This window comes from Gopherus flavomarginatus, chromosome 4 (genome assembly GCF_025201925.1).
Source record: "Gopherus flavomarginatus isolate rGopFla2 chromosome 4, rGopFla2.mat.asm, whole genome shotgun sequence".
NCBI classification, from domain to species: domain Eukaryota; kingdom Metazoa; phylum Chordata; order Testudines; family Testudinidae; genus Gopherus; species Gopherus flavomarginatus.
The window spans coordinates 213,260,139-213,282,470 of NC_066620.1; the positions used below are offsets into that span (position 1 = coordinate 213,260,139).

At 52.9% G+C, this 22,332-nt stretch overlaps 1 protein-coding gene across 1 annotated transcript in view; it reads right to left on the bottom strand.

The window, feature by feature from the left end:
* LOC127048837 (L-gulonolactone oxidase) overlaps nt 1-20,094 on the bottom strand; it is a 39,714-nt gene extending 19,620 nt beyond the window's left edge. Inside the window, exons 1-6 of the mRNA XM_050948879.1 lie at nt 19,921-20,094; nt 15,496-15,597; nt 14,353-14,478; nt 11,625-11,719; nt 9,564-9,654; nt 1,369-1,554 (exon numbers count right to left, since the gene is read on the bottom strand). Coding sequence (XP_050804836.1) covers nt 1,369-1,554; nt 9,564-9,654; nt 11,625-11,719; nt 14,353-14,478; nt 15,496-15,597; nt 19,921-19,923 — 603 coding nt within the window. The 5' untranslated portion in view covers nt 19,924-20,094. The remainder of the gene's footprint in view (nt 1-1,368; nt 1,555-9,563; nt 9,655-11,624; nt 11,720-14,352; nt 14,479-15,495; nt 15,598-19,920) is intronic.
* Nucleotides 20,095-22,332: the final 2,238 nt, after the last annotated feature.

A 22,332-nucleotide genomic window follows, 5' to 3' on the forward strand; every position in this document is an offset into this window, starting at 1 on the left:
AGATACAGAATAGAAATATTTACTGCCTTTTCTGTATTACTATTGATAATTATCCCATTTCTGTCTATTAATGGTCTGATACCCCTGTCAGAATTCCTTTTGTTCCCAATATGTTCAAAACCTCCTTTCTATCGTCCGTAACCATCAATTTCTCCTGGTGTCCCTTTGCTTCCGTGATCAATTTTCAACATTTCTTAGCTTCTGATTTACATTCATTGCCATCAGCTTCACCTTTGTTCCATTTGGTTCATATATAATTTATCACTGCTTTCACCTCTCCCACAAACCAGGTTGATTTTTAACCAATATGGTCTCCTTCCTCAGTTGTGGCTTTTGAGGTATCTAGCAAAGTTTTCTTAAACAATTCCCAGTGATCTTTCCCAAATTCACTCCTGAGATTGGTGTGCCACCTCCTTTGCCTGAGATCTGGCAGGTGAGCTCTGCAGTCAGTCCTGTGGGCTCTCCGGAAGATGTCGTGTGTGTGGTACCCTGGATTCAGAGAGTGACATTGTGCTGCAGCATCTGCACTGCAAAGGCACTTTTCTAGTGCCACCCACCAGAGTGCACAGAGATATAAGCACAGTACTAACGATGCACATCTGCCTGGCAACTCTAATGAGCAGTTCCATTGATCCTGAGCTACCCCCTTTGCATCTGGAAGCAGACCCTGTAGAGCAGGATTACCCATGACACGCTATGAGACCCATTGTCTCATGCCCATGTTGTGACAATAGAACTCACCCACTAACGTGGCCTGTCTTCAGGAGAGACCCTGATGGCTTAAGCCCTATGGATGGTTTCCTTGGCTGCTGAGTACAGAGAACCCTATAGCATTGCATGGTGAAAACGCACCAGGAAAACAATCCCATAACCACCCCGCCCCATAACACAATCATTGCCTCTTCTTGACATGCCTTCCTTGCAACTCTGCCCCAGATGGGCCCAGCAGATTTCGGAACAAACTGTGGGCTGGACCCTGTGCAGGGCAGGTGCTGAGTGCCAGGTGCACATGCCTGCAAACACCGGCTGCTGCAGACCTGGCTTTGCCTTACCCCCGTGCACCCACTCGGGAAAGTAAAACTTCATTTCCAGAGAAACGAGACTCCCCATCGGTCACTCAATGGTTGGCGTGAAAGTCTCCCATTTTTAAAGATAAATCTGTTCCCATGCTGGGTTGCATCATAAATGCATGGTGGGGGGGTTGTAGTGAAAGTGGGGGATATTACTTAACTGACTGCAGTCGCTCCCCGTCCAACCTGGGCCAGAACAGCTTGTCTCGCCATGCACGGCATTTCCTCTACAACGGAGGCCGCTTAAGAGAGGGCCTATCGTTTTGTCCTCCCGCTTCTATTGTGGACATTACGGTACCTCCTGGAGGGTGGAGGGGAAGGTGGTCTCCAGCAGGTAGAACTCCGGGACGCACTGGAAGGTGATGGTCAGGACCACGCCCAGGCAGCCAAGATGCAGCCGAGCGGCCTGGAAGATTTCAGCGTTGATGGACTCAGAGCACTCCAGGATCTCCCCCGAAGCTGTCAGCAGTGTTAGCGCCACCACCTGTCGGGGACAGACAATGCCGTGGCGTTCCCAGCCACAGAGGCTGAGCGAGGATCGCCCAGTGGGGAATGGCTGGCAGGGCTATGGAGCCACCCCAGCCTTTGCTATAGCTGCCACGCCTCCCCTCTCCTTGACAGCCGTCAGGCACTGCTGCCCAAGCATCTCTTTGAGTTCCCTTGCGCTCCCCCCTCTGTCTACACCTGTTGGCTGTCTCTTGTCTCACACTGTGATCGGAGGCTCTCTGGGGCAGGGCTATTCCCTTTGATCGGTGCTTGTAAAGTGCCTGGCACCGATGGAGAGGGGAGGAGGTTCATGCCTGAGGCTCCTGGGTCCAAATCCTCAAATCCTATCACTGCAGTCAGTGGGAGCTGGGAGCCCTTTGAGGAGGGTGACAATATTTCCCTGTGCTGCATAGGGGGCACCTGGTAAAATTATTTCTATAATCCCCTCCCCACCCTGCCCAGTGCTCTGCCCTCCATGCCTGGCTGGGACCCTGGGACGGACCTGCCTCTCCTGGTACCTGGCATCACATCTTCCTAAGACCACATGTGGGGGGGGGGGGGGGCATGCAGGGTCAACACCCCCCCACACACAGATTTCTACCAGGGTTCACACCAGAATGTGGCCAGCAGCAGCCTTTCGGCACTATGCAGGAGGGAAGAGACGGGAGCCATTTCTAGCCACAGGGGATGGGAGTGAGGGGATGACCTGGCCCGTGTCTTTGCAGAGCTCATGTCTTCTTTTTCTCTCCCCCCCCACCCCCAGAAGCAGCTTGTCCTTTCCTGCCTGCATAGTGTCAAAAGGCAGCTAACACCGCCAGGCTGCTGCTGGCAACCGACATCATGCAGCCGCCTCCTGTCCTCCAGCTACAGTGTGGGCAGGAAGGGGATAAGCCAGAAGGATGCATTGTGCACCAGGGCCCAAGGAACCTGACTGCAGGGACTTCAGCGAACTGGCCACAGAAGTGGCTCAGCAGAGAGGATGCCTTGGGGATGGAGCAGCTCCATGCTCCCTGCGGGCAGGACCCAGGGCAGGGGGTGTGAGTGAAGATGGTTCTAAGCCCCTGCCTGGGGGGTGGCTGTGGAGCCTGCAGGGTCAGGGGGCAAACAGGCTGGAAATTGTTTTCCCCCCTGCACTCCAGAGCTGAGCTGAGGGGCAGAGAGGCTTGGGCTTTCCTGGGGCACCGGCCCAGCCGGAGGCGGTGGGGGAAGGAAGGAGCCTGTGGGCCAGGCTGCTGGTGAGCTGAGCACTCTGATCAGGGGCTGGTTCTCCGCACAGTGCTAGGAGTGGGATGCGCCCTGCCAGGGGGGCAGGGGGACGCATGGAGGAGCAGTGGGGATGGGGGTGTGTGAAGGGGCACAGCAGGGAGAGGACAGCGAGAGATGAGCACCAAAAGGGCTGATGGGTGGGCAGCAGAGGCGACACGTAACCAGCCGCCGCTTGGCGCCTGCCCGCACACACCAGCCTCCACAGCTCACAGCGCACAGCTAGCACTGGCCGGAAACAGGATGGGGGGCAGGGCCCTGCTGGCTGAGAGCTGGCACAGCGGGAGCTGCGCTGATGGACCAGCAGAGGGAGCGACCAGCTCCATGCCCTGCATCTTTGTCCTGCCACCAGCCTTGCACACCCACCCCCATTATCAGCCACTGGACCCCCCCCCACTCACCGCTGGTGGGCAGGCGGCTGGGGAGCAGACATCCTGCCAGCAGCAGGACCTGCCAGTACCGATGGGGGAAAGAGGAAAATAGGGGACAATTTGCCCGTTTTAAAGAAAAAGTTGGGACAGCTGCAGGAGGGCTTAAATAAGGGACTGTCTCTTTAAAAATGGGATGTCTGGTCACCCTCCCTTTGAGGCCCTGCGTCCTAGGCACTGCTGCAGTATGACTAGTAAGAGTGCTTGCTGTCTCTCTGGTTGTAATTACACACACAGGGATCACTCCAGCAAGGGAGAGGATGGATAGCCCAGGGTGCTACTGTAGGACTTAGGACACAGGGGTTTGATTCCCCTGCTCTGCCACAGATTCCCTGCATGACCTTCAGCAAATCACTTAAACCCAGATCCTTAAAGGTGCTTAGGTGCCTGACTTGCATGGAAATCAATGGGAGCATTAGGCTAAGAAATAAGAAGAAATGAGGCTTTGGCCTAATATAACCAAGTCCCAGGTGTCTCATGGCCTTTCAGGAGCTGGGCTTTATTCTGTGCCTCGGTTTCCCCATCTCTCCGTAGCACTGCCCTGCCTTGCGGGGCCTTGTGAGATGGAACAGCTGCCGGATCTGGCAGTGCAGCCAGGGAATTCCCTAGAACACGCGACCTATTGGTGAGCAGGCACAAGTGGCATAGAAGGCTCTGTAATAACTCCTGTTAACACCGCCCGATGCTTTAGGACAGGAAGTGAAGCAAGTTGTTGTATCCAGCTGAGCCTGCAGGAGGATTTTTAACTGCATGATTTGGAAACTGACTAGGGCCTCACCATCCCGAGAGGAAAAGCTCTGGGATCCCTCATGACTACAGTCAGGACCTTGGATTCTGTAACCCCTCTGTGAGATGGCACCTCCAACAGCCCCCCGTCCCACACCACCGCAGTGCTGGAATGCACTAGCTCAGAGACAGCAATGCCATTTGGAACATCAGCACCTCGGTTTTCCCTCCTCCAGGCACCAGCTTGTGGGAAAAGATAAGATCACTGGCCCAATGACACAATACTAATAATCCCTAGCTCTTCCAGCAGGAGATCTCAAAGCACTTGACAAAGGGAGAGTCAGCATTGTTATCCCCAGTTTTTTACTGAGGCATGGGTAGGGGACATGACTTGCTCAAGGCCACCCAGCAGGCCAAAGACAGAACTGGGATTTGAACCCTAGTCTCCCAGTCCAGTGCTCTACCCACTAGGCAACACTGCCTCTACTCCTGGTGTTGTGAGAAGGAGGACATGGCACATTCTTTGCACACTTCATTCCGGAAGGGCCTCTAGACCCAGCAGTGCCAGCTGCTGCTTTGAGGACAGGGGGGCTGGGAGGGGAATTCACCATTCAGCAGGAGGCTGTGGCACAGTGAAGTGTTGTCCAGGCCTTGTGGGTGAATTTCCCCCTGACAGAATATGAAAGGCACCTTTCTCCAACAGATAGCGTTGCCAACTTGATTTTGGAACTGCATTTGCAAATTAAAAACATAAGCACCATGTCCCTCCTCTCTCCTCTGCTGTTTGTGTCCACACTCTGTCACCTGCCTGCCTGCAGGAAAACGACGTCTGATTTCTGAGCCTGCTGGTGTAAAAGCATCACCGTGTGGCAATATGAGCGAAACCCTTGTAACTGGCTCTGGACGGGGGATTTTTGGTGGGGGATCTGTGGTGTTCAAAAGAAGAGTAAAGGGTACAAAATAGGTGCACGAGGGGGAGATTTACTGGCCACAACAAGGTATCATTGTGGGCTCCAAGAGGTTTGTACTGTAATAATGAGCTAAAGGAAAATCCCTGAAAGAGATCGGCTGATCATCTAGAAAGCTACAGAACCCAAGTTCTATTGCTCCAGGACTCTGTCCACGTGCCCCGAATATAACTGCTGCTCAAATTGTCCTCGTCCTCTTTATAGAGCCCACAGCTCTTACACAGACAGACTGCAGGTGGACTGGAGCTCACTGGAGCTCACAATGGAGGGAGGTGACCAGTGGGGTCACTCAAGGATCTGTACTGGGACTTGCGCTGTTCAGTGTATTCACTAATGATCTGGAAAAGGGGGTAGTGGCACAGCTTGCAGACGATACAACAGCAGTGCGAGAGAGTTAAGTCCAAAGCAGACTGTGAAGAGTTGCAAAGGGATCTTACAAAACTGGGTGACTGGGCAACAAAATGGCAGATGAAATTCAACACTGGTAAGTGCAGAGTACTGCACACTGGAAAAAATTATCCCAATTATACATATAAAATGATGGGGTCTAAATTAGCCCAAGAAAGAGATCTTGGAGTCACCATGGATAATTCTATGAAAACTTCCACTCGTGCTGCAGCAATCCCAAAGACTATCAGTATGTTAGTAATCATTAGAAAAGGGATAGAAAATACCGTAGTGCCACTATATAAATCCATAGTGTGCCCACACCCTGAATATGGTCTCCAGGTCTGGTTGCCACGTTTCGAAAAGGATACCGTGGAACTGAAAAAGGTTCAGAGAAGGGCAACAAAGATGATCAGGGTAAGGAACAGCTTCCAGATGAGGAGAGACTAAAAAGATTAGGACTGTTCATCTTAGAAAAGAGACAACTAAGGGAGGGTATGATCGAGGCCTATAAAATCATGAACAGTGTGGAAAAAGGGAATAGATAATATTTACCTTTCCCACAATAAAAATATCTGGGGTCACTGAGGAAATGAACAGGCAGCAGGTTTAATACAAGCTGGGGAAGCACTTTTTCACACAACTAGCCTGTGGAGCTCATTGCCATGGGATGTTGTGATGGCCCGAAGTATAACAGGGTTCAAAAGAGATCAGGGTAAGTTCCTGAAGGACAGGTCCATCAACGGCTATTAGCCAAGAATGCAACACTATGCTCAAGATGACCCTCAACCTCTACGATCTGGGAGTGGAAGACAGTGGTGGATAACTCCATAATTGTGTTAAGAATATAAGAACAGCCATACAGGGGGAGGGACAGCTCAGTGGTTTGAGCATTGGCCTGCTTAACCCAGAGCTGTAAGTTCAATCTTTGAGAGAGCCACTTAGGGATCTGGGGCAAAAATTGGTCCTGCTAGTGAAGGCAGGGGCTGGACTCAATGTCCTTTCAATGTCCCTTCCAGTTCTAGGAGACAGGTATATCTCCAATTATTATTTATTTTGGGTCAGACCAATGGTCCATTTAGCCCAGTATCCTGCCTTCCGACAGTGACCAATGCCAGGTGCTTCAAAGGGAATGAAAAGAACAGGGCAATTTATCAAGTGATTCATCCCGTCGTCCAGACCCAGCTTCTGGCAGTCAGAGGTTTAGGGTCACCCTGTTCTGTACATTCCCCATGGAGCTCTAGTACGAGTCACTGTCGGAGACAGGATACTGGGCAAGATGGACCATGCTCTGACCCAGTCTGGCAACTCGTATGTTCTTAGTGGTTTGGCCGTGGGACACAGAGCCTTTCCTTATGCACAACGAACCATTTGAGCACGCTGTATCTAACTCTGTAGCTGTGATCTAGCCCTGGAAGCCCTGTTTTGTAAGGAGCTCAGAAATATTTTAATATTATAGGTGGTCGAGCAGCATGGCCAGTAATTCAGCTTGCTCAACACTTCCCATTACAAGACCCTGTTTTCAGTTGCTGGGCCAAACTTCATCCCATTGGGTGGAAATTTGACATGCTGCTGCAGGGTGAATTTTCTTGGAAAATTTAAGTCAAAACTGTTCAGCCATTTCCAAGACTGACACTAGGGAAAAATAACTTGTGTTGCCCGTGTTAAAACAGTCTAATGAGCTTTTCTTTGAAAAGCTCTAGCACTCCCATGCTTAGGAGCGGGGACTTGAAATTTGGCAGTCAGATAATTATGGCAGTGAGGGCCATATAAGCACTGAAATAAATGTCTCCCAGACTCAAATTCCTGGTACCTTGGGCACGGGTGAACCTCAGCCAACCTACCCCCAACAGGCAGGAGCCTGGTCCTGTGGTTGCACTAATTCACCGGGTAGACTTGCCTTGCCGCTTACTGTGTTGTAACAGGCTGATTTACTGTTGCTTGCTACGATGTGCCTTTCGGGAACTTTATGGAATTTTTGACAGGTGCTTGTGAATTCTCGGGGTTGTCTGTTCTTGAGAGGCAGCAGGTGCTTGGCTGTATATTGAGCCTCCAGCCACCCTGCGCCCCATTCATTCCACTCCTCTATTACTGCACGTTTATCATTTCTTAATGCCCTGATTTTGTATGAATTTGTCAGACAGGTGAAAGCCGGGTAAGTCTGCTCTGGAGCTAACTCTGCAGCTAGGATCTAACGGTGGCAGCATCACTCTGAGATATTAATGATGTCGTAGTCAGGGACCTGAGCCTGTGTGCCTCCCAAGCAGAGGGGCTCTTGCTGCTTTCAGTGAAGTCCCACAAAGGATTTGCAGGACTGGGTCCTGGATCTTTGACCCTGCCCAGCAGTGCCTGATCCATAGCAGAGCATGTCCTGGGGATGTCATCTGGGTTGCTCAGCACAGATCAGCAGGGATAGTGTAATGTAGTCAGTAGTCCCTTTTATGGCTACCGAGTCCAGGCCAGGACTGAAAGAGACCCTGTTTGGTGACACCAGGCAACACAGCGTGCGGAAGCTAAAGAGCCATAGAGAACCACAGGGTCTGTCTGTGTCCAAAAGCAGCCCCCATAGAGCATTCCCTTTATCTTCAGTAAAACTGAGTCCTGTTTCTTTTCTAGCGCGAGAGGGGGCGCTCTGGGGAGCCAGGGGAAGGAAGAGAGAGAGAAGAACAGTAAAAGAGGTGAAAAGAAACAGCCATTTTCACTCCTTTGACTCTTACGGGCTCCAGCAACATCAGTTCATTCCTCCAGCTGCTCTAGACGTCAGTGATGGAAAAGATCCGCTAGGGTCTGGAGTTTATTCCCTGCTAATGGAGGGTTGTTTCCTACAGCTGACTGGCCTGGGCTTTGTCTAGTTCAGCTAGGATAAGCCACAGGGAGCTGGCAAGTCCTGCTGTGGTAGATGGTACCGTAAGGAGTATGGTCTGTTCTGGGCCTTCTGCACCCGTAAGAGAGAAAAGATCAGTGACGGTGCCTTTGCCTGGCGCATTTCATGAATTGGATCCTCACGGCTGATGTCAGGCCATAGAGGCTCTGTGAACGTGCTGTATGTGATGGGTGATGCAGGATGGGACTGGCCTGAGGATGGCAAACGTGGGGGCATCTGCAGCCAAGCTAATGGTCTAAGAACAGCACATTGTGCTGGCTGGAAGCAGATCAGACTTAAAGCCCTAGGTCCCCTGTGATAGGCCAGGACATAGTATCCAGGGGGCCATGTGCTCAGTCCCAGGGCTGCATGTCAGCTGTTCTCAGCACTCCAGGGAGAGCCAAGGTCAGAGAGCCAGTGACCACCACACAGGGCCCAAGACAGGTGGGCAGAGCGTGAGGAGAATCCTGTCCAGACTAGCCTGGCACTGAGACCCAGATGCAGCCAGGTGGTGATGCTGGTGAGAGGTACGTGATGCGCCCATCGTACGCTCTGGCAGCTCTTCCAGCAGAAAGCAATTCCCCCTATCAGAGTGCTCTGGATGGCCCCATGGGGGCCAGGAACTAACTGGGGTGGGGAGGGGCAGCGTGGTCTAGTGGTCGAAGCACAGGAGCGGGAGCCAGCCTTCCAGCACTTCTTGCGTAGCCAGGGGCACCTCACTTCGCCTGGCTGGGTCTGATTTCCCCTCCTGTAGATTAGGGTTAATGATGATGACTCTCCTCTCTCAGAGAGGTGTGAGGAGGAGTCAGTAACTGAGAGGTGTTTGTTATTAACCCCTCCCACTTCTCCCTGTTCAGGAACTGAAAGCAGCAGCAGGGCTGGCGGGCAGGACGGGTGGGGGCTGTGATGTTTTAGCCATGGGCAGGAAGGGATCAGCTCACTTTACAACAGGGAAAATCCACCATCTTCCAGGCACCGTGAGCAGAGACCCCCTTTGCGGGCAGCGCCCTGGCAGCTCAGCCTCAGGGAGTTTCCTTCCTCGGAGGCTGGGGCCTGGGCAGATGAACTGGCCAGCGAGCAGTGAATTCTGAGCTGGTTTATAGTGGGGGATAAACAGTGCCCTGTGTCTGACTTGAAACGGGTCAGGCTAACTGTTCCTGGCCTAGTTACGGGTTCAAGGCCCTGCCCTGCCAGATCCAGCGCTGGCACTCGACTCGGGGTCTGTCACAGCCCAGCTGAGCACGGCCTACCTCCCGGGGGTCTCCCTCTCTTCCCAAAGGGCTCATTTTCAACCAAACCTATTCTGAAGCTTCTCACCCAACAGAATTCGGATTCCCTGGCCAGCCCTCGTTCCGCCAGGTCTGGGCCTTACCTGGGTAGGCAGGATGCCGTGTTTGATGCCCGTGTTGTGTGTCCCCGTTCCAATAACCCCAGCGGCCGCCACTTCCGAAACGGCTCCTAAGCTGCACGCAGACAAAGAAACGGCATCGGACAGTTAGTTTGTGGCTGTCGTTCCCAGACGCTTCTCTCAAGACCATATTAATTAATGTGACACCCAGAACAAGGGTCGTTAATTGCCAGCTGCCCCAGATCAAGAGGTGCCAAGTCAATGTACCACACCTGCTCCTTCACATCAAACTGTGCTAAGATCACAGACTGGTGGGCAGGGGATCCAAACATGGGCCTGATGCTCCGATTCAAGACAGTCCCTTTAATGCTCTCCCAGGGCCTTAGGCTGATCTCAGGGAACACCACCCATTCCCCAAATCCATGGCACAGATCCAGTGCCAGGCATGTGGGACTTGTGCATGGGACAGGTCGAGCCCTGACTGCTTCTGGGCACTGCGGGGGCATGTTCACGTGACACTGGCTGAAATGGAACCGGTTCCCCTGAGCCGCCTTCCCTGCCAGCATCCGAGATCCCCTGCTACAGGGGTAACCTGCAGGGCAGCTCCACTAACGGGGAGCTGCCTCCCTGGCTGAGCCCAGCTGGAACGCGGCGGGCTGGGACAGCGCATGGGGTAACAGGCCCGCAGCCCCAGCACACCGACTGCCTGGCCTGCTGGCTGTTATGAGGCGTGACGCAGGAAATCCAGGCGAAGGGGAGACCTTAACCTGCGATGTAATTCTGAGCGAGGAAAGCGGTTGGAACTGGTTTGCAATGGATCACTTGCATTTATTTTCCCGCGCTCTATGAGGAAATACTGGGTGAAAATTCAGCCATAGCACAAATCTCTAATGCTAGAGGTAGGACCTCAGTAGGTCACCTAGTCCTGTCCCCTGCTCTCAGACAAGACTAAGTAATAACTGGACTGTTCCTGGCATGCCTCAGGAATGATACCATTACAGAGCGTACGACCTTTGGGACAGGGACTGTCACTCACGATGCATCTCTACAGCACCTCTATAACGGTGCCCTGATCTCACTTGGGGCCAGCACAAGAGTACAAAAAAACAATAAACTAGTGACTTTTTTGCTCTTCCAAGCCCAAGCGAGTGCAGGCTGTGAATATGTCAGGCTGCATGACGGGGACAGAAATGTGCATCCCAGACATGTGCCCAACACAATGCATGGTGACCACACAAAACGGATCGTTTACTTCTGCAATTACCCACTTCGTTCACGCCCGAGGCATGTCTTTCTGAAACCCTATCCATGGCCCAGCTAGCGTCCTGTTCAATCAGTCCCCAGGAGCCCAGAATTAGTCCAGCATAAACTCTGATTGACCGAGGAAGCAATCAGTTCAGTTACCCAGTGATTGAAGAGTACGCTCTCCCCTCGTGTCAGTAAAATTCACACATGAGGCATTACTCACGTGGCCTCCCCATTTTAAAAACCTAAGTGTCTTTCTAGCAGTGACTGTTTTTAAAAGGCCTTCAGGAGGGGTTCGCTAAACTTTACTTCAAGTTCATAACTTCTGACTGAGCTACAGCTCATCTTTTAGAAACAGACTTCCGCTATAGACCTCGCCCCTCGGTAAGTTCTCCCAATGGCTATTTACCCTCACTCTTAAAAGCTTGCACATGATTTCTAGTCTGCATTTATTTGGCTTCAACTTCCAGTCATTGGCTCATGTTAGGCCTTCATCTCCTAGACTGAAGAGCCATCTATCGGGAATCTCTCCCCCTGTCCTGCACTCCCAGCAGGGAAATCTATTGCCTGTTTGGAGTCAAGGAAGAGAAATCATTTGTCTGGGGCAGGCTGTTGTGTGTAAGTAAAGTCTTGTTTATACAGGGAAGTTTACTGGTATAATTACCATGCAGACTCTCTTATTCCGGAATAAGAGAGCCTTTGCCCAGTTTAACTTATCCCGGGAAATTTCCCTGTGCAGATAAGCTCTAGACCCTGGCTTGGGGCAATGAAGGAGTCCAAGGATCAGAAAAGCATTAAGGTTGTCCTGAATAACACTGACACAGCAAACAGCTCACTTACTTGGGCAGAGCCAGCCCGTACTTGCTCAGCTCGACGTTTAGATCGGACAGAAGGATTCCCGCTTCCACCATCACTTGCCTCTTCTCCTCATCCACCTGCAAGAGATTAGCTCTGAGGACTTGTATTCGAGGCCCTAGAGAGGAGCCCCCCACTGCTTGTCAGCACCCCTGGGCACAGTTCGCACTGAGAATCAACCCCCAGGCTGGGTGGCTGCATAAAACCGGAAGGCGAAAGCCAAAGCAAGGTGGTTGATGGGTTTTGTTTGGTGAGAGGAATGTGAGGTCCTGCAGCTGGGCAGTGATTGCAAATTGGCTCCTTGGTGGCCTATGAGCAGGTGGATCTCATTCCAGGTCCTAGAAAACAAGTGTCCCCAGCACAAATCCCACCAGCACAGCTGGCCCCAGCTCCTTGAGAGTCTCAAATGTGCCGCGGAGTGTGGACCCACCTTCCCGTGTCTACAGAGAGGTTCTTGCTGTTGAAGCACACTGTGTCTGGGGAGGGAGGGATGTGTCAGGAGGGGCAGCTTGCTCTAACGCTCTGCCAGCTCCATGAATGGAGGGGACTCTGATCTTGGAACTGCTTCACAGGACAAGAACCCACATGAACTTTAGACAAAGACTTGAGCCAAACTCTCGAGATGACCAGAAGTTGAGATAAGATGTCTTGTCTCCCTCTGTTGTTTTATTCTCAGGTGCCCCTGAATTTCTGCTTCCAGGCAGATGCCCCAGGAGAAAAAGGAGCTCTCTTGATATTTCCAGAAATAGGAATTTGAGACCTTATACACCACCCTCACCTCCCGAAGCAGGTCTCTGGAGCATCTCCAGAGGACAATGCCTGGAGGGAAGTCTCCTCACGTCCTTCACTTTATCTCCCAACAAGACGAGCTCCCCACCCCTCACCCTCCGCCCTGAGGCACCCCCCCCGGCCTCAGCTCACCCCCGCTCCGAGCACACCATCGCTGCTTCACTTCTCCCGCCTCCCAGGCTTGCGACACCTAAGCTGATCGGCGCTACGAGCCTGGGAGGTGGGAGAAGTGAAGCAGCTACGGCGTGCTTGGGGAGGAAGCGCGGCAGGGCTGAGCTGGAGCAGGGAGTTCCCCTGTGTGCCACCCCCCCCCTTACTTGCTGCAAGCAGCCCTCCCTGCGCTCCCCTGCCCCAGCTCCCTCTGCCTAAATGCCGCTGGCGACTGGGGTGGCTGAAGATCCGGCCACCGCGATCGTTGCCGAAGAAAATGCCGCCCCTCAAATCCAGGCGGTCGCCTAAATAGTTGCACCAGCCCTGCATGCTCTGTAAGCCCTGCTGTCACTGCTCAGCCAGGCTAACAGATGCTTCTACCCCTGTTGTTCCACAGCCCATTCATTAACACCGCAAGCTATTTATTTCAGTCCCTAAGAGCAAAAGCCATCAGGGAACAGCCCTTGCCTGTAATTAAAAGCTGCTGCTGATTATCAGTAATGACTGAGCTCTGGTGATTTATTAGCCTGGAATTAGCAGTGTTCCCTGTGGGGCCACCCGCCCCCAGCTATCCCAATCTGTCAGTGCCAGGCCCCAGACAGGTACAACCTGCCCCCTGTCCTGCCATAGAGGAAAGCTGGAGGGAAGGGGAGCAGAAACCAATGTGCAGGGCAGTCAAAAAAGCAGAGTGTTGGGAATCATTAAGAAAGGGATTGATAATGAGACAGAAAATATCATGTTGCCTCTATATAAATCCATGGTACACCCACATCTTGAATACTGGTGCAGATGTGGTCGCCCCATCTCAAAAAAGAGCTATTAGACTTGGATAAGGTATGGAAAAGGGCAACAAAAATGTATAGGGGGATGGAACAGCTTCTGTCTGAGGAGCGATGAATAAGAGTAGGACTTGTCAGCTTGGAAAAGAGACGACTGCGGGGCGGGGCCGGGGGGGGCGGATAGAAGTCTATAAAATCATGACAAGTGTGAAGAAAGTGAATAAGGAAAAGTTATTTACTCCTTCTCATAACACAAGAACTAGGGGTCACCTAATGAAATGAATAGGCAGCAGGTTTAAAAAAAAAAAAGGCAGTATTTCTTCACACAGTGCACAGTCAACCTGTGAAACTCTTTGCCAGAGGATGTTGTGAAGGCCAAGACTATAATAGTGTTAAAAAAAGAACTAGATACATTCATGGAGGATAGGTCCATCAATGGCTACTAGCCAGGATGGACGGGGATTGTGTCCCGAGTCTGTGTTGGCCAGAAGCTGGGAATGGGCGACAGGAGATGGATCACTTGATGATTCCCTGTTCTGTTCATTCCCTCTGGGGCACCTGGCACTGGCCACTGTCAGAAGACAGGAAACTGGGCTAGACGGACCTCTGGTCTGACCCAGTGTGGCCATTTTGATGTTGATTGTGAAGTGTGTGTGAGAGCAAAGCACAGATTAAAGCAACACTACTTTATTATTATATACAGCTGGTCACAAAGTGATGAATTTAGGGTTAAAATGAGGCACAATTTTGAGGTGACTTTTGCTAATTTTCTCCTGCACCCCTGGTTTTTTGACCAGGTGGAGAGCTGCCTGAAAGTTCTTTATTTTGAGACATTTCAAAATTTGAGGTTTTTTCCCCAAAAAATTCCAAATAGGATAAAATGTTAATTTTTTTGTGTGTGATTCCCCCCCTTCCCCTTTTTTGGATCAGCTCTCACTGTTATTGTTACTATTATGACACACAATAATTACTGGCAAAACAGGGACCTACAATACCTTGAGGATCTTGTTCATCTTCCCCATTTGAACCATGAAATCATCCGTGCAGGCGATGTCCGAAGGGGAATGTCCACCACCAACCACTTTCACCCTCTTACTCCGCTGCCTGGCCAGATCCAAAATCTGCAAAGACATCACACTGTGAGTGCTGCCTGCTTTTCAAAGGCACTCTGAGCCCTGAGCACATGGAGAACCAGTTGTGCTCAGAACTCGAACCCAGGACACTTGTGTACAAGAGTAGCAGTGAGGCCATTTGAGCTGGATGAGAATAGAACACAGCAAGCGCGTGTCGTAACACTGCTGTCCTCTCTGGGCCTCCAGCCACTAGAGGGAGCAAAGCTTTACCACAGCACAGGTGAATAAACAGGGCAACGTTGCTAACGCATGTGCACCCAGTAAAATAAAATCTAGCCACTTATCCTCAAGGGGCAGTAGCTGGTGTATTTACCCTGACCATCCCCGGGGGGTGAAATCCACCACGTGCAGATGGCAGCCTGAGGTTCAGGCACCCCTTAAATGGATTAAAGTGGTGTCTAGACCTCATGTTGCATCCCCCAGAATTTCACCCTGAGTCTAAAAGGGCTGTTTTGCTTTGGAACGCGGATTCTCCTCCCCCTCCTCCTGCTTCTTTTAGTTCAAGACGTGGCTCTGATCAGGGAGAGGGACGGTTCTAAGGACCTGCAGGCGGATTCTCCATCACTGACAATGTTTAAATCAAGACTGTGTGTTCATAGAATCATAGAATATTAAGGTTGGAAGGGACCTCAGGAGGTCATCTAGTCCAACCCCCTGCTCAAAGCAGGACCAATCCCCCAGTTCATCTAAAAACTCTGCTCCAGGAATTATTCTGGGGCAGGTCTCTGGCCTGTGCTATACGGGAGGCCAGACTAAATGATCGTTGTGATCTCTTCTGGCCTTGGGATCTCTGAGAGCAGCCCATGCTCTGTACTTTGGAGGCTTCGGTGGTTGGTCTGCATTCCTGGTGAGGGTTGGGTTGATACTCAGAAGGAAGAGGGGATACCTCAGGATACCCAGAGAGGAAGAAGGAAGATAGGATACCTCAGCTCTGAGCCTTCCACCTACCAATTCTGCCTTGGCTTTTTATTCCAACGGACTGTTCGATTGAAACCTCCTTCTTACCTCTTTGATCTCCTCCACCGATGTTGGCTGGAAGGACAGTTCTGGAGAGGAGCCATAGGTCCTAGCCCAGTTTTGGAACTTGAACCCTCCCTGCCCATGAACCTAGGACAAAAACAAATCAAATCTGACAAAGGGAATGATTTTTTTCCACACAACATGTGATTAAACTGTGGAACTCCCTGCCACAGGAAGCTATTGAGGTAAAGAACTGAACAATATTGCAAAAGGATCTGAATATTTATGTGGACATCAGGCATATCCAGAGCATTCATAATTAATGACAACGGAATTCTGGAAGGGATATTAATTACTGGACCTCACGCTTCAGGGCTTATGCAAGTCTCTAACTATGAGAGACCAGGATGTGACCTATGTGGGGGTAGATTATCCCATAAGCACCTACTGTGGGGTTTCTTACTCCTTCCTCTGAAGCCTCTGCTGCTGGCCACTGTCAGAGAGAGGACATTGGGCTAGGTGGACCTTGGGTCTGATGCAGCCTGACTGTTCCTATGTTCCCTTGACAGTACCAGTCAGTGGTCAAAACCAGAGCAGAGGGGACAATGGGATCAGGATAACCAGATACCCAGCCTGCCTCTGCAGGTCATACCAGGAGTGACGAATGGCCCCTGGTAATCACCAGCTGAGGGCTGTGCAGAGGCCAGGCCATGTGCAGGGCACGGCTGGCCTGCACCTAACGCCTAGAGCCCAGCGCTGACGATGGGGAGAGTCTCCTCGCCCAGTCGGCCACTCCAGTTGGTGGAGATCACTCAGCTACCTCTGCTGAACAGCTTCCAGGGGAATAATGAACTTCAGGGGCTGTCAATGCAGCGTCTCTCGCCAGCCCTGTGTCCAAACAGGGCCAAACGGAGCAACTTCAACACACCAGCAGCAACAGCATGATGGGGTCCCAGGTCTAGCACGGCTGTGGGAGCAGGGAAAACTCCAGAGAAATGCTGGCAAACACTCCCCATGCTCAGCACCCACCCTGCTCCCCTCCTGCCTGATACCCCCACTGCCCCTCACTGCCTAGGCTCAGCACGCCCCCTGCTCCCCTCCGACCCCAAACACTCCCCCATTCCCTACGCAGAGCATCCACCCCACTCCCCTCCTATACCTGACACCCTGACTGCCCCCTGCTCTGCTCCTATCCCTGACACCCTGACTGCTGCCAGATCCCCATGCAGAGCCCCCACCCTGCTCCCCTCCTACCTCTGACACCCCCACTGCCCCCCACTCCCCAGGCTCAGCACCCACCCTGCTCCCCTCCCATCCCTGACACCCTGACTGCTCCCTGTGCAAAGCCTCCACCTAATATCCTGTCTTGCCCTTTTCTGCCCCTGGTTTGGAGGGTGCAGATTGAGGGGTGACAGTCTGACGTGGCATGTGTCATCCACAGAAGGAAATGGGCTTTGAAGGGTGCACAAGCAAGATACTTTGTATGTTTAGGTGTCAGAATGCCCCGCCACCCCCTGTTTATAGCGAGCAGCTGCTGTCATTGCAGAGGAGTAGAGCTGGTTGAAAGTTTTTCCAGGGAACAGTTTTCCATAGAAAGATGCTGACCTGAAGCAACTGAAATGTTCCCAGGAACGTGTCAATTCCTTAAAGCTTTCATTGGTGGCCAGTCTGCAGCCTGCCGGCCAGTCCACCCACCGGCCAGCCAGAGCTGGCGGGTGGGGCTGGCAGGAAAGCAGGCAGGCCTGCTGCCTGGCTCCCTGGCATGTCTGCTGGCTGGCTGGCTGCCCAGCAGGCAGCACTGAAAAGGATCGGTCCATTTTGCTGGAAATTCTGCCATGTTGATGTTCATTCTAAGGCAAAATGGAACAAAAATGTCGACTCACCGGAATTGACTGGGCAATGGAAATTCCCTTCTCCGGCCAGCTCTAGTGATGGTACTGGGATTAAGAGAGAAAGGGGAGGAGAGGAGAGGATGGAGCTGTCCCTGCTGTTACCAGTTTGGAATGAGGCGCGTGACATTGAAACACCCTCTGCTGTCTCCCACCATGACAGCGGGGATGTGTGCACTGGAGCTGGGGGTGTAGGTAACTGCCTGTGTAGACGTTCCTGCACTAGCTGGATCAGAGCTAAGGACAGCATGGGAGGGGCTAGCTGCCCAAGTCTGTCCCTAGGGGCTCGGACGGGATCCTACTCAGACCACGTGTGTGGAGCTGGCTCCTCGGGCTTTGGAGAATGGTCACTCTCACCCCCGAAACTCATTACAAAGTGGACACCAACACAAAGACGCAGAAAGCTCCTGGGTGCCCTGAAGGCTCCTTTTCTATCAGTGGGGCTGACCACAGCTCGCTCAACGCAGGAACACCTGATTCCTCCCCACCCACCCCCCCCAGCTCCCCCTGGCAATCCCTGGCCTGCCAGAAGCTGCCTTTGTAAATGGATCTCTAACTGCAGCCACAAACCTTTGTATGGCCACCCAGCTCCCTGGGGTGCATCCACACTGACTCTAAACCCGGGACTGCCCAATCCAGGCTTGTGGACTCGGCGTTTCCGCGCCTGTACTCGAGTGTCCACACTGCATTGTGACCCTGGGTTTCCAAGCGCTGAAGTCGGGTCTCCCAGCTGTGTTAGTGCATCCCTCTGCGCTACGCCGACCTTCTGACTCAGGCCTGCGTCCACACTGCGTGACGACAGGGCGTGGACCCGAGTCACAGCAGGGCTCAGCTCTGACCCAAGCCCCAGCCAGGACCTAGGAGCCAGGTCCTGGGTGCTCGCTGACCCAAGTCAGCCTGAGGCAGCGCCTGGGCATAGCCTGGGAGGCTGGGCCACGCAGAGTCCTTAACGCCAGTGAGGTTGCTGCTGCTGCTGGGGAAATGGGCCATCCACAGGGAAATCCCTCTGCAAATGGGTCCCTGAAAAGCCAGTGTGGCCCCGTCCAGCCAGATCTGTAACTGCAACTCTGGGATTTGCAAGGCATGGTCATCTCCCCCACGCCCCTCCTATACATCCCCACTGCATATAACTGAGGGGGATCCTTCACCCTCCCTCTGAGAACCTGCACCTGCCTCAGCACCAGCTTGGAGGAGACCCTCCGACCCCAGTCGCCAAGCTACAAAGCCCTCACCATCCCAGCATTACAAGGGAGGAAAGCCAGGGTCTGTCTTCACTGCAGGTGGACGGAGCCTCCCAGCCCAGGCAGACAGACTCTTGCTAGCAATCACAGTGCGGATGTTGAGGCTCGAGGCCACTCAGCACCACAGGCTTGAGAGCCCTAGCTCTGACGTCCCAGCTATTGTTCGTGCACTGGCTTGTGGCTGTGTAGCTGGGCTGGGCGGCTCGCTCCCAGCTGCAGCGTAGACACCCCCTTTGGCACACGCAACAGAACTGGACTAGAACCCCAAGGCTGCTTCCTCACTCGGCTCCCCAGATCCTCTCTTGAGCCCTGCCCCCCCACTCTGCCCCCAGTCTCAGCACTGTTTGTGCAAGAGCAGCCCCGCTGCATGGTCTCCCCATCGGCTGCACTCCTGACACACTCTCACCCCCCCTTTGCTATTGCATGGGTAGTTCAGCTTTGTGTTTGCACTCTGGGGACCCAGTCTGTCTTTAAGAGGCTGTACAAATAAGGCCCATTGTCATTGCACTGTCTGTTCTCCGCCTGGGGCTCCCAGCAAGCAGCCAGTACCTATCTCCTATCTCAGACACCTGCCCTGGCGACAGATTCCTTGGGTGGGGGTGGGGGGATTCCTCCAGGGCCAGGGGCTTGGGGAGTGGCCAGCAGCAGTCCCCCGCTCCTTTCTCAGCACTAAATCCACTTACCAAACCCAGCCCCCAACAGCTTCTGAATTTCAGCTGCTGGGCCAGACCAATTCAGTTCTGGTGGGACATTTTGCAAAAGTTTTCACTGGTTTTAAAATTTCCCATGGCTTTTTTTTTTCATATGAAAAACCTAAACGAAAAACTGAACCAAAAACTTGGTGTCTGATTAAACAAGAATGTTCCATTTTCAAAAAACGCGCTTGTTACAACCAATCAGTCATCACAACATAATGCTGTCTCAGAGGGGAGTCCTGTTAGTCTGTATCCACAAAAACAACAAGGATTCCAGTGGCACCTTAAACACCAACAGATTCATTCGGGCATAGGCTTTTGTGGGCAGGCTTTTCATGGGGTTTTCTTACCCACAAAAGCTTATGCCCAAAATAATTCTGCTTTCCCAAGCCCCAGTCCTGACCATTGGGTGCCAAAAGCAAAGAGGTTTCGGGTGTGGTGCCTGTTTGTTTCATCAATGAGTTGGGTGTTGGTCAAAGAGGCATTTTTTGTCCAACCCTCCACCCCCAAAGTTACAATTTAAAAACTGCACCCCCAGCCACCCCTGGATTTATCCCTGAGCTGCAGAGCCACACCCAGGGGTTTCACCCTCACCCCTGCTCCCAGAGAGGCCAGAAGCAGTTTCCTCCAGAGGCAGATCCTTACCATCACGCTGGTTTCGCTGGGGTCTGGTCTCTGCCCAAAGCAGGGCCACGGGGCTGGTGCTCCAGGCAAATGGGGGTCTGTGGGGTGCAGGGAGCTGTGCCCAGATGGGGCAGTAGAAGAGGAGCAGGAGCAGGGTGTGGGGAGACCGTTCTCCTGACCTGCAAGGGCAGCGGAGAGCAGCTGCTGAGTCAGCCTGGCTGGGTGCAGAACCTGTTTGGGGAAGTGTCTAGCCAGCAAAGCACCTCCCTCCTCCAGGCTAAGAAGGGCTAATGAGTAACCGCACTCGCCTTGTCTCTGCAAACTGCCCCCTGCCCTCCTCTGAGCAAGCCAGGCCCCAGGGGGAAACATGGCAGAGCTGATCTCTCAGACCTGGGGCCCTGTGGACCAGCCACACATGGGGCCTGCACAGATGACCTGCATGTTAGGGCCAGGTCTGGCAAGAAGCGGATTGGCACCAGGCTCACGCCTCCAGCTGCCTCCAGGAGCGACCTAGAAAAGATACAGGGCACGAACAGCTTGGGCCCAGCCCTCTGCCTGGCTCAGGGCTGGTTTTAAGCCGGCTGGTTTTGTGCCCTGTCTGTTACAGACACAAAACCAGGTGTGGTTTTGTCCAGCATTGGACAGGGGCCACCCTTTTGAAGGGCACGCCGTGTTCGGGGAACATGGGAGTGGCCACCCTTCCCTCCGTAGGGGCTTTGGCAGAAGGATCATTCAACAGTTCAAGTAAGAGGCTGGAGCTCCGCCACAGGCACTCTGCATGACCCTTGGCACATCACTTAGAGTGTGTCTACACAGCAGCCGGGGAGTGTCACTCCCACACACGCCCACTAGCTCTGCTTGAGTGAGCGCCTACAAATAGCGGCATGGCCACGGCAGCATGGGGTAGCTGCTGCAGTACAATCCGACCCCGCCCCCAGGCACCTGGCAGCCACGGTGCAGTTTTTAGGGGCTAGCTCAAGCACAGCTGGCACGTGCAGCACTGGGAATCACACCTCCCAGCTTCTGTGTAGACGTACCCACCGCATCCAATTTTTAACGGGATGCAGGTTGCAGCCTGTTCGGGTTTCAAAAGTGCCTAGGCCCCAGTTCCTTCATAGTAATTAGGTGTGTAACCAGGTCGGCCGCTTACTGTCTCCACAGTGCCTCCTCGTGGCCAGGGGTGCCACCACAGCGCCCCACTCTTGTTTTCTCCTTCATAGGACTCCTCAAACTCCACACAGTCCATGGGGAAATTTGGGGCCCAAATTATTCAGTCCTCAGGTACACGCTGGCCCTCCAGTTCAGTTTCTCTCTCCCCTTAGTTGGGGGTTCCCAGCCCTCTTGGCCAGAGCTGGGTCCCAGTTCAGTATCTCTGCAGGAGCCAGTCTTTGCTGCATCTTCACGCCAGATACAGCATCTCAGGCTTCTGTTCCTGAGCATTCCCCCCAGGTTACTACCCAGCCTCCCGCCCAGCTACTTCTCCCCATCACCCACCCCCTAGCAGCTCCCTGCTGACTTGTGCATAGAGATAGAAACTCGCTGCCTGCTCTCCACTGCGGCTCATCTGGTCCTCAGGGCTGGCTTGGCCCCAGGCTCTCCAGCCCATGGGCAACCACCCTGTTACAAAGTGCCTAACTCCCACTGTAACCAAAGGGAGTTAGGCACCTAACTATATTTGAGGATCTGGGTGTCTAATTCCCATTGACTGGAAAATCCCACAAGAAATCTGCATCTCTAGGCACGTAAACACCTTAACAAACCTGGCCCTGGCCCTGGAGTGAACCAGGTGTGGTGAGAATAAATCCATCCAGAGGATGATAACCATCCCTAGCTCCCAGGAGACCTGCACTAATAACAGTGACTGATACCCCAGTGCATGGTCAGCGCTGCAAGAGGGAGAAAAAGAAATGCCCCCAATTGTCCCATAGTACACACTGAGAAAAGCTGGGCTGTGGTGTCCTGGGATCCCCTTCGCCTGGACCCCTGGCTGTCAGAACTGGTCTCAGCAAACAGGAGGTTGTAGGTTAATAGCCACAAGCATTCCAGGCCCGGGGTTTCCATCTTGTCTAAAAGTGCTGGCTCTCAGGAGCGTTCTCTGGGGGCAGATGGCTGCTGTGGGGCAGTGATAAGGGAATCCCTCCCCCCCCAGACATGCACGCACGCAGCTCGTTAAAGAAAAAGCTATAACTATTCATCCCGTTCCCCAGGACAATGAGCGCTGACCGCAGGGGGATGATAAATCTGGGCCAGATGATCTTTAGGAAGTGTGTGGGGGGCCTCTTATAAATGATCCATGGTAAAATAAATGGCAGGTGGCCAAAGGTGACTGGCTGTTAGCAGCTCTAGTATTAACTTCTTAATTAACTGCAGCCACTCGCAGGCTGGCTGCAGAGGTGCCCGGCTGGTACTCTGTGAGAAGAGCTGGCCTGTCAC